Source organism: Rhinolophus sinicus, chromosome 3, assembly GCF_057876585.1.
Source record: "Rhinolophus sinicus isolate RSI-liver-muscle chromosome 3, RSI-T2T, whole genome shotgun sequence".
NCBI classification, from domain to species: Eukaryota; Metazoa; Chordata; class Mammalia; order Chiroptera; family Rhinolophidae; genus Rhinolophus; species Rhinolophus sinicus.
The window spans coordinates 46,918,052-46,930,880 of record NC_142503.1 but is presented as its reverse complement, the minus strand read 5'-3'; the positions used below and the strand labels follow the sequence as shown (position 1 = coordinate 46,930,880).

The 12,829-nt window shown below is 39.7% G+C and overlaps 1 protein-coding gene across 5 annotated transcripts in view; it reads right to left on the bottom strand.

Annotated features, from left to right (window-relative positions):
• ARHGEF28 (Rho guanine nucleotide exchange factor 28) overlaps positions 1-12,829 on the bottom strand; it is a 289,722-nt gene that overhangs the window by 113,157 nt on the left and 163,736 nt on the right. The window contains exon 1 of one of the 5 annotated variants that reach the window (XM_019728120.3): positions 7,980-8,201. The exons of the other annotated variants lie outside the window; for them this stretch is intronic. Coding sequence (XP_019583679.3) covers positions 7,980-8,064 — 85 coding nt within the window. The 5' untranslated portion in view covers positions 8,065-8,201. Of the gene's footprint in view, positions 1-7,979; positions 8,202-12,829 lie in introns of those variants that run through there. 5 annotated transcript variants of the gene reach the window in all.

Sequence of the window (12,829 nt, the reverse complement as noted above, 5' to 3'; positions counted from 1 at the left end):
CAGCACCTATCTCTAGAAATATGTGTTTTTAACTCCCTTTAATATCCTAAAAAAATAATTGAGCTCTACTATAGACAAGGAATTACATTAGCAAAATAGAGAATTCTCCACTGAAATGTAAATCCTTTCACTTGGGTTTTTATATTGAGCTGTAATTCACATAACACATTAGTTTCCAGTGTATAATATAATGATTCAATATTTGTATATATTGCAAACTTATCATGATAAGTCTTGTTAATATCCATTACCATATAGGGTTAAAAAGTTTTTTCCTGTGATGAAAACTCTTAAGATCTAGTCTTTTAGCAACTTTCAAATAACTTTCACTTTGAAAAAATTTGTATTAAATTTATTGGGGTGATATCAGTTAGTAAAGTTATGTAGGTTTCAAGTGTAAAAATCTGTAATACATCATCTATATATTGCACTGTGTGCTCACCACCCAGAGTCAGTTTTCCTTCCATCATTTTCACTTATTTTTTTGTGCCCTCACTAAGAACACTTTGAATGAATGAATGAATGAATGAATGAATGAACGAATGATAAAAACCAAGCACTGCCGGGCATTCCTCCAAATGTTCTGTTTTTCTCCTGGTTTGGAAACTCTACTTGGTTCCTAGATCTTGTTCCATTATCCTGAGCAACCGTGGGCATCTCTGAGTAGGTTAGCATGAATGAGAGCTGGTATGAGATTCATTATAATTCATAACTAGAGTTTTCCACTGGTAGGTACAATGGAGATCAAAGAGGTAAGACAAGTGGTTTCCCTGCCTGTGAGGAACAGTGTGAGACAGGCCAGAGGCTACTCTGAAGGTGGGTGGGTTTTTGTAGCTTCCATTTGGGGATCCGAAGGAGATTACCATGCATGCTGCCCCATCCCAGCATGAGGACAACCACCGCCAAGCACACTTGGTGGGAGAGCAAGGCCAGGCAGCAGGGCCAGGGCCAGCTTTCCTGGGCTGCTCCCTGTTGCCTAAGTGGTGAGAATGGGTCCCTAGCATCCCACAGGCCTCTGAGAGGAGCAGGAAGTGGATTTGTCCACTACTTGCGGCCTGCCTCGGGGCCTACCATGGTGTGAAGGAAGGGACCCTGTAGCAGATGTTTTTAGGGAAGTACCTGAGCCAACGGCCAGGGGCAGAGATTCTAAGGTTTCTATAGTGTAAGACCCAGGGTGAGGCAAAGTCAGGTCCTGACTAACACGAGGGGAGGGATCCAGCTGTAGGACCTTGGTCACAGATGCCAGAAAAATCTAGTAATAAACAACTTTGGCTCAGGAAAGAGCTCAGGCCAGCAGATCTGCTGGAGGACCCAGATGGCATTCAAAGATGGGGCCATCTCCTCCCTACCACCAACTGCCCCCATCCTCACCAGGAAATGACATTCAATACCAGCTTGTCGAGGAAGAGGAGGAGGCAGAAGTCTGAGAGACTGGATATTTTACTTAAAGAGACTGAGCAGTTACAATGACTATTTTCCTTATTGCATAAGACCAAATTTTCTGTATTAGACTAAAACATACTCCTGCTGCCTAGAAGGTAGGACTTCGTAAGGAAGATCAGATCTATTATAGACAAAATAAACTAAAAACAAAATAAGAAGTATCTGAGTGTAGGGTGAGAAAATTTGTGCCACATACATTTTCAATCTTTACTGCCTATTTTCTGTGATCCAAGCACTGAAAGAGTGAAAAGGGGTCAGCCAGCCTCCACCTTTAAGGAAGTCAATGTCTTAAGGTGAGAGACATTAAATAACAGCTGCAATACAGTAATGAGAGGGCTATTACAAAATTATACATAAGCCAGAGTGGCACAAAGGATAAAATAATGAACTCTGAGGGAATTCAGGGAAGGCTTCCAGAACAAGGAACTTCAAGCTGTATCTCAAAGGACAAGTTGGAGATTTCTAGCTGGAAGTGACAGAAGTGTTCACCTAAATTTGCTAAAACAAAAATAAAAGGGGGAGGAAAAAGATTTACTGGAGGCATGTGAGGGCAACACACAAAACTTAAGGAATTTAACATCCAAGCCTTGAGATGGAGGCACCTGGGCAGCAACGGGGCCCCAGAGACTAAAACAAGGGCCTGGAATCCAGCAAGACCCTATCTTGTAACTGCTTCTCTTTCCATGATTGCAGTACTTCCTCTTACTAAAGACGGGTTTCTCCCAGCTAATGGCTTCCACTCTGACCCTTCCAGCACTGCCACACAAGAAGGAAGGCATCTCCCTCCAAACTCCAGTTTGAAGAATCCCCAGGAAGGACAAGTTTTGGTCATGTGCCCACCCTGGACCAAGAGCTATGGCCAGGCAGCAGGGGGGCTGTTATTGGCCCACATGCAGGGGATGCGCAATGCACTGCATCCAGGACAGCAAGGTCACGTGAGAAGGTGGGAGCAGCATTTGGACCCATGGCCAGAGCAGTGGAGGGGCTAACCTCGAAAGAATGTGAGTGTTGTTCAGCAAAGGGAAGGAGGATGCTAGGCAGACAAAACTAACCGTCCAGACCAATGCAGCATTTGGCACCACACTACATTTCCACATCCCCATGAATCAACAATGCACAAGCCTCGGCTATTTTCCATGGCTTTGATACTCTCTATGTGTGATTCTCCCCATTTGCTTGGAGGGACCTGCTAGAACACCGCCTGTTCACCACGGGCTATTGAAATGACATCCCTTTCATGATGCCCTCAGCTTGAACTAGTCTCTTCACCCTGAACTTCAATGGGAATTTGTCCTGACCTTTCCTATGGGGTTTATCACTTTCTGCCTTAATTAATATACCTGAATAAACAACCATTGGTCCTTCCCCAAAATCAGAGTGACAGGGAGAAATCTCCTGAACATGAGGTCATAAATCAGAATAGCGTCTCCCTTCCACTCACAGGGATTCATGTAGAACTATAACTTGCCTAAGAATTTGAACTAGCCCGAAATGAAAAAAAAAAATTAAAAATCTGTTTCAAATATTTGGCAAAGTGTTTGTTTAACTAAAGGGAGCCATGAGGAGTACATAGCTATGTTGTTTGGCAATGGACTTATAATGGGCCTCCTTTCCTCTGCTGACAAAGGTAGGCCTCCAGGCAGAGAATGAAATTAAAACTGCTCTGCATGAGGTTAGCCACTATCTTCATTGTGAGCCAACAAAATCTTAGCAGGTTATGTCACCTTTAGGAAAATGATTCTCTTCCTTAATAAGTATTTCTGTAGTGACTTATTCCTCCTATGGTATTCAGGCAGTCTTTGGAAGGAATGGACTAAATACTCACAAGCACATGGAAGCACATGAGTGTATTCAATGAAACTTCATGAAAGGCAGGAAAGAAGGGTAGGAAAGAGGGAAAGAACAAATAAACTCATGAGATAAAAATAACTCACCTTTAAAAATTAGTAAACTTTCTGAAATGTCATCATACCTTTAATACTTACTATGTCAGGGATCATTTTTCAGACTATGTATCTGCCCTTCAAACACTCAATGAGTGCACGAAAAAAGGCCAAAACAGTTTTGGCTTCATGATTTTCACCTCCATTCCCAGCACACTCAAGCTCTCTATCTTTCCTTGTGTGGGACAAAGCTGTGAACTCTTCAGGGCACACTGCCCATCCTTTTCTCAATTTGTCCTTCCTCTCCTTAGCCAGCTATGCAGTGCTCTAGTCATCTGTCCACGTTCTCCCACCCAAGTCAGTGACGGGTGTCAGTATTTGACACCAATATGTGTGGGTGCATCGAGACATAGAAATAGCACTCCCGTTTTGCTCCACTCGAGTTTCCACTGCCACCTCTATTCCTTGTCAAAGATTCACAAGAGAGGGAAAAGCTAAGATGGTGAGACACATTTTGAACATAAGGTAGCTACCCTCTGAAGTTCTTCATCTCTCACCTCAACATAAAAGGTGGTGAAACATACTGGGAAGACCAAAACCTCTGAACCCAATGTCTGGGTTGTAGGCCTGAGTCTACCATTTATTAGCTTTGATCTTGGGCAACTCATTTCTTCTCTCTGAGCCTCAGAGCCCCCAAATAATAAATAAAGATGACAACCACATCTGACACACAGGTCTTTTACAGGATAACATGTGAAAAACACTTTATATATACATCACTCATTCATTCATTTTCTTCCTTAGTCTACCATGATTTACTATTCCCTGCATTTCCTGATACAGTCTTAGGAATAACGTTAAAACTCTCTAGGCCTCAGTTTCCTCACTTGTAAAACAGAGATAATATCTATTTTACACAGTTACTTTGAGAATCACACGTCATATATGTGAAGTACCTATTACAGGGTAGTAAACAGTGATTGTTATGAATAATAAAGTACTATATAAATATTAGTTATTTTGACTGTCACTACAGAAAATCTGGCGCTCTCTAAGTTCTTCAAGGTGGCTAAGCTTTCTGATAGGAAATCCCTTGTTTGGCAACCATAGATTGGTTTCGTACCAGCAAAAAGGAAAAAACTAAAAAGCACTCTTTCATACTTTGTGTCATTAGAGAGGCATATGATATGAGCTGGAATAGGAGACAATGAAAGAAGATGCATAAGCGGGTGAAAGGCACAAAGAACAGTTCAACATGACCTGGGTCCTGAATATTAAAGAATGCACTTTAAAGATTAAACGATAATTATGAGAAAGTTACTACATTACTATATTTTTAAATCTTTGATTACTATATTTTTAAATCTTTGATTAATAAACATTGAATTTCTTGGTTGAATCTCCTACCGAAAACAAAATCTCCAACGAAACGAAAATCCAGTCATTCCTGGAGTCCTTGAAGCAGAACGGTCATGGATTCTGGCCCACTCCAATCATTAACCACTAGGCTCCCATTACAGGCTGTCCCAGGGTTGCCCATAAAACGGTAAAGGGCAACGTTTGAGAACCCTAGGAATATATTTGGGGCAGCTTTGTTTTAACTGCTTTCATCCTCTACTTACATCACATTCCCCTCTAGATGCTGGTCATTTACAAAGACACTGCTTCTAAGTTATAGCCTTTTTTCTTTTGAAGACACGAGGATAAGAAAGTGCTAGATGCACTTTTTAGTTGATATATAAGTATGGATGGGTTTCAGCTAATCTAGCTTTCCTTTTACTACCAAACCCTCTAAATTTTCACCTCTCTAAACAAGCCAGTTACGTGTATGTATACATACGTGTGTCTATCAAAGAACAATGATAAGGACAGAAGGGATATTAAAAGAAATATACTATAACAAGGATCAGGACAGAGAAAGAGTAATAGAGAATAAAAAAGAATATATCTGACGAAATATAAGAGAGGTCTGTTTATAAGCCAGTAATTCCAAGCCCACAAAATCTCTTGCACGATTTCCCAGGTGACTGGGACCTACATTCTGATGCTGGTAACAATTAGAAGGAAGGAAAGAATGAGAAAGAAACTCTCCCTAGTGTTAAAGGCTAAAATAATTAGATCATCTTCTAAGATGACATAGTTCTTCACAAACTAATCATTGGGCTGAAAAAAAAAAAAAGAAGAAACAGTTTCTTGGTTTTCCTTTGCCATATGAGGCTGGGTACTGGGAGATGTGGGACTCACTCCTAATGATAAGATCCCTGTGAGGACAGTGTCTGTCTGATTCAGCGCTTTGTTTCACCCTCTGGGACGGTGACTGGCACTCTGGAAATGCTTGTGGAACATTTGAACAACTCCCCATCACTTCTCCTCTTTGGGCCCCATCACCCTCATCTGTAAAACAAGGTGGTTAAACCAAGTCCCCTCCGAGAGCTGTGGTTCTGGGACCCTGTCCAGCTAACATTACAGTGTGACCAAACCCACTCTTCACAACTAGGTCGTCACCATTTAATGAAGAAAGGAAACGTAAGACACTGATGATCCCTAACTCTGCTACTGACCTTATTTCCACTTATCTTTTGCTTATTAGCAGCAAATAGTTAATCATTTTCATATTCCAGGTACCTGCTTTCACTTGAACAGAGTTTAATTTACACATAGTTATGTTATGACTTTCTGCTGTAGCTCAAAGTGGCTGGGCTCCAACTTTGGATTTCAAAGGAAAGCATGATTAATGCATTCCCTCCAACTCCACTGGCCTCTCAAGGTTCTCCACTGGACCTTCTAATCATTAATCCAATGTCTCCCCAGGTTGTTAGGCTACCCAGGCCCCCAACAACATAGGCATCCAGTCAGCCAGCCAGGAAGTGTAAGTACAAAAATATATTAAGCAGATCACTGCCCCAAATTTAACTGGGTTAGAATTAGCACAAAGATGTAGCAGTCTTACAGAACTGGTACCTCCCCTCAAGAAATTTTCAGTGTACCACAACTAATAATATTTATTTCAAAGTACCAGTGACTTAGTGTTATCTCCCCTCTCAGAAGTAATTGAAACATTTTTATAATTTTGATTATTTGGAAATTACTTCAAGCTTGCAGAAAGCCTGAAAGAACAAGAATAGCACAAAGAGCACCAATATATTACCCTGTACCCATATTTACTTATTAATTTTACTCCATTTTGTATTTGTGTCCGAGCCTGCTTTTACCTGCCTATGCTTGTGTTCTCTCATCAGTATATTCTTTTTCCTCTGCACCATTTAATGGCAAGTTGTATATATCATGGCCCTTTACCCCCATGAAGAAGAAATTAAATTTTAAAACAGAATAACAGGAAAATAGTACGTTATAGAAATTTTTCCAATCCCTCATGATAGAATCTTAAAGATGGCAGCTGAGCAGCACGGGAGATGTGCTCAGGCTGAGGCTTTCTGCCCCCACTAGATGTTCAACCTATCTTATTCTTGCGGCTGGCCGTGATCCCAGCCAAAGAGCAAACAAACACATACACACCCCTCTATTTTAGAAGGAGGAAAAAAATATCCTTGAAGAGAACCAGGTGTGTTGACAACTGCTGGCGTCCATTTTTCCCTGGGAAAAATACAGGGGGATGGAGTAGGTCATTCTGCTCTAGAGACTAAAGAATTCTGCTCCCCAAGGACAATGCCACAGAGATGCTACTTTCAAAAACACTTCTTCTGCCTGTAAGCTCATGAAAACGTTTCTTTCTTCTTAAATTAAACACAACCACATAAGCCACGGCCCAAGTCAAGAGATGGAAAGGGTTTACTGACTACCTTTCTTGTTTTGGTAAACCTCAGAAAGCAACAATCACCACCTGCTGAGCCCAGCCAGGGTGGACAGCAGATACTCAGGGAACCCCTGCTGTACCCGAACACCAACTTGCCCCTTGGTTTCCAAGGCCCGCACCACAAGAGTGGGTTGCAGGTGAGGGAGAATAAGTGGTGTAAACCCATTCCATTATCAATCATGCTGCAGACAAATGGCCCTTCTTACTTTGGCAGTAAATAATTTTGCATACTTGGTAATTATTGTTAATAAACTTTTAATATATGACTGTACCCCTGGAGATACACAGGCTTTCTTGCTGAAATTGCTTTTGTAAAATCCTTTCCTTAGAGAAATCCATAAAATCAATAAAATAGTATAAAATAGAAAGAACATTTTCCTTAAGTACAAAATATTTTTTTAAAAAAAATTCACACACACTTGAAAACTAAAACACAAAAGAAGCAGAAACAGGGTATCGAACGCATGCGTAGTTCTCTGCATAGCCCACAAAAGCCAAACACATTTAAATCAATAGGGCTCTTTATTGTCAAGATAACTCTGATTAAGTGAATCCAAAACATTTACCTTGTACTAAACTCCCTTCATTTTTTTAAAAAAGAGAATTGCACATGCACAATATAGCACAAAGGTAGATTCAAAGTGAAAGGAAGTTAAGAACGAGTAGGTTTACCGCAGAAGTCCATGTGTAAAGTATTTAGATAGTGAGAGTTTTATAAAGACATGTATAAACACGTACTTCATCAGAAAACAGTCTGGCAAAAGAACAAGGAAAAGAAAGGTAAGAATACTGAGATGCCTGGCTTGGCTCTGGGGGAAATAAAAGATCCCGTGATCTACCTTGTTTGGACGCCCTCCGTCGAATCTTCATTTTGGGGAAGGAAGGCCACGAGTAGTTAAAAGGTGAGTCCGAGTCAGAATCCATCTTTTTGTTTGGGTGAAATCAACAGATTCAACAGGAGAGACTCAGGAAGAACTCGGGCGTCCCAGCCAGGAGGCGAGTCTCCCATGTGATGTAAAAGGAAGGAATGGGGCTGAGTGAAAAGCTTGCGAACACGGGGAGGGAGAGGCAATAAATGTTTTGCTTCCTTCAGGCGTTCAGGCATGTAGACTGAGAAGGAGGCTGTAAATATTAAAGCCGAACTAGGGAAGTAAAAAGAGGAGAGAGAGGGAGCTAAGAGTCGCACTGGTACATCACAGTTCAGTTATTCAAAAGGTCACCAGGAGCAAATGAATCATTAACTCCCCTCTTCTGGTGGCTGGAAATAGAAATAAAGAAGAAAGGTAAGTGGGAACTGAAAGAGCTGCTTGTGATTCAAGAAAAGTTTCCAAATGCTGGTGACTGTTTTGATCCGGAGCTAGAGTATCATTTCTCAGAAAAGCCACCCTGTACAGTGTTAGATAAAGGCTGAGGTTTATATGTGTGGACAGCCAGAAAGCGCCAGACACGGACAAATGAAGGCCGTCACACTCAGGGCAAGGATTTTTCCAGAGCAATCTATTCTTTCATACCGTAGGCTGGTTTGGCAGCTTTTTCAGATCTAAGAGCCAAAACAGCACTGATATAATTCATTTAACGTCCAGTCTCTCCACCCTTCTAATCCTGAAGTGGTTGGGAGTTTTTAACTTGTATACAGAATTGTACTCATTAAATTCAGGCTCCGTTGTCTACTACTATTTAGCACAACTGGGGGACTTTTCTTAAGTTGTCACCAAGTTTGGCTGCTGACCATAAGGATTTGGGCACCTTTATTGCTCTGATCTAAACTTCCAGTTCCTCTCAATAGAGCTAGTGACTAATTTACCACAAACCAACAGTTACCCTGAACAACTCTTCAGTAATTAGCATTCAGAAGAAGCCCATTACCTCCTCCCCATAAATCGTAACCCTGCTCAAACTTACTTTCCTCCTCCCTTGAAGCACACAGATACACGTGCCCAAATAAACACAAGCATAGCAACCAAGACCAACCGCAGGGGGGAAAAAAATCTACCCCAAGTCTCATAGGGAAATCTCTTAAGCATTTCTTTTAGTAGTAGTGATAGCAAGAAGTATTGTTTTGTTTTGTTTTGTGAAGTCATCTGACACTCAAATAAACTAAAGGAGAGTGGAAACAATATGAGGATCTGTTCGACCTGGCAGAGGTGGAACATGGCAATACGTGACTCATTAACATTCATCTCTTCAATTATTTCCCAAATTGTTGGCACTATCGCACTATGCTGTGTAAGAAAATAGAAGCATAACCTGCTCCATGACAGCTAATCCTGTCTGATTGGTAAGGGTTGGGTGAGGGGCACAGAGAGAAGTGGCTTAATTTCAAGTTTAAATCAAAATCAGAATTACATAAATCACTACTGGGCTTTTATATTGTTTGCTACATAAATATAACCCACAATTGTACAAAATACAACTAAAAGATTATGGTGAGCATTACAACGAAGTAAAAACAAACATTAACACATTTTTCTATTTTGTGTCCTTTTATTTGAAGAATTACGTGTTGTTCTTAAGCAGCTGGGTACAACTGTAAGGCTACATTACTCTCACCCCTTACATCAGGTAAGGGAGTTTTAGTCCATATGGATCTTTAATAAGAAAATATTGTGGTGTTTCTATTCATTCTCAGTTTTAGGGCTTAGAACAGTGCCAGGGGCATTGTAGGCGCGTGCTGAATGAATGAATGAATGAATGAATGAATGAATGATTTACACTTATTAGTCTCAACCTGTGGATGAAGAATCTTTACATAACAGCTGTAGTATTTTTAATATTCTCCTATTGAAAACATGTATCTTGACAAAAAGCTACCTGAACTCTTGTAGAATGTTTGAAAGTATATTTGCATTTTATTCATCACTACAGTATCTACATTTGAGAACAAAGCAGTACTTATGGGTGGACAAAACCCATTTTTCTCTAAGGCTCCTGGCAATACTTGGGGTGTGTGTAGATCCAAGTACCCTTGGCTGGCTCAGAGATGTCCATAGACCAAACAAAGGGAACATCCGTCAGTATAGACAATCACCAAACTGAAAAGAAAGTGCTATCTTTCTCATTCTCATGCAAGGTGAAGTTTTAGAGCCACTTAACTAGGTAAGTCCCAGGTCAACAAACTAGAGCGGGCTGTTCCTCTCTTGACCACAGGAGACAGGTAAGAAGAAATTTAGGACGATGCAAAGAGTGATATGAAAAACCTTTGTAAAATGCATTTCTATATCCAGATAGGTTCATCTTAATCTAATTTTCCTCAGAGCACAGTCCTTGCTGACCAATTACATATCAATTGATTATTGCTATGGAAATTATTCTGACAGAACCATTAGACCAACCCAACCAATACATGTGAGAAGCCCAGTAGGAAATTTTCTAATCATATTTGCTTTACTATTTATAAAAATATTTTAATGAAACGATTTCCACTGATCAGCTGTACGTAGTTCAGTTAACATTTAAAGTGAAAAAAGAAAATATTGTAAACACAGCCCTTTTTATTTTTAGCCCAGCTCGTTTTTCTTGATGATCGAAGAATTTCTCCTGAATGTGGGTCATTTATCCTCCTTTCTTCTATAATAGTTGACTTTTTTTTCCCATTGTGCCAATATTTAATTTAATTCAAGATGTTATTTACATCACGTTCATAATTAATGGGTTAATTTCTTTGCTTTCTCTGGCTGATTGTAATTGCAGTTGGTAGAATTCAATGATATATCCCCAAGGCCACTTTCTCACCAGATATCATATATACCACTACAATGCAAGCATATGAATGATTTCATCAGTCCCCTTTAATTAGAAAATCCTTACTTAAGATTGATGTAACCTCCATAAGTTATAATCATCCAGAGAAGACACAGCTGCACTGAAGTTTCAGCTTTCTGGAAGAGCCATATGGAAGGAAACTTTTCCATGATTCTCCTCATCTAAAGAACAGGTCACCTACCTTTCAACCTTGATAAAATTAAACCTCCTTAGAAGGGTATTTATATTTTGATTTGAATTATAGTATTTGTATACTTTTCTTATCCTCCAATGGGACCTGAAATTCCTTGAGGGCATAAACTGTGTCATAACTCATATTTTTAAGGGCCACAAGCCAAAAAGAAAATATATGGGTTTTCGGAGCCAAATAGATATGTGTGTGTGTGTGTGTGTGTGTGTGTGTGTGTGTGTGTATCTGGGCTCAAACAGTGGCTCTGTCACATACTTGCCTAGTGGCCCTAATCAAATCACTCATACTTTCTGATCCTCAGTTGTTTCATACAAAATGAAATCATAACATCTGTACTTCAAAGATTTTTGAGGATTAAATGAGATAATAGTAAAGAACTTAACATAGGTTTCCGGTAAGTTTTAGTTTAAATATTAAGTATAAATTTCCCTTTCATTATATTTCTCTTCTATAATACATTATAGCCACTGAAGTATTATTTTTAGCTTTACCTCAGAAGTAACAGCTTTTCAAAACTGACACAAACAGTTCCAAAAAAAAAAAAAAAGAATCATACTAGGCAGAAAGAGGAGGAGGAAGATTTGTTTTTTGTCTCTACTCCCGGTTTGACCACCAGAACCCATAGTTTTTAATACAGCTAGACGCCATTCTTGGGAAAAGTTCATTAAAAATACAGAAAAGAGGAGACAAGACGCCTAATGCCAGGAAAATCCTATGCTGGGTACCTTCAGCACAGTAACAAGTCTCTGTAGCCTCACGTTCTAGCATTAGGTGAAAATCAGAGATGGTGAAAATCTTCCTCAAAAATCCCTTAAAAGGGCACCATGTCATCTAAATTCAACACAAGTTGTTGTTCACTGGGAAACACCATTACTCTGGTCGGGCACCAGGTGAAATGGCTGTCTTTGAGAGGCCATGTTACACAGAAATGAGGATCTTAGAAAGCATGGCTCATGTCCACGAGGTAAGATGTGCTCACACTGAGAAGCAAGTGGGAACAGCACATCCACGTCTTCAGCACTTACTCACGGATACTCTACTCACAGCGTGCAAACATGAATGGAGCCACCCAAGGTTTAAATGATTATTTTTTCCTTACCTCCCCATTTATTTTTTTAACAGAGCCCATAAAATTGCATTCACATATATTAGACATGAATCGGGATCATGGTGCAACCACTGTTGTCATAAATTGGAATTCTAGGATGCCACCATTAATAATATCACCTTACCTTAAAGGTAAGAAAGTTTATTTTTTATCTCTCATCTACCTCTATTAACTGTATTTAAAAAAAAACCTGCATGCCCCTTCAGAAGTTCCAATATTCCTTCTTATATCACCCTACTGTCTAAGGAAAAAAATAGATATGATCTAGAAATCCAAATAAGGCAGCATTACTCATATTATGCTATCTCCACATGTAGTATAAGGAAATACCCCAAACACTTCAGGACAGGAAAATAATAGCTTTTCTAGCTGAAGCAACATATTAAAGAATTATATTGTCAGAGCTTCCACCAGTGTTTCATATTGCTATAGATATCAGTTCTACTTAAGATGATTCTCTTAAGAAAAAAAAAGATCATTGGTGAACCTCATTTTATTCTAAACATGAAGTTCCTGGGAATAACCAGAAAGGAAAGAATTCGCACAAATTGGCTAAGTTTTTTTGAACAATAAATTATGAGGAATATTTAATTTATCTTGGAGAAGCAGCTGTGGATAGTGAATGTGAA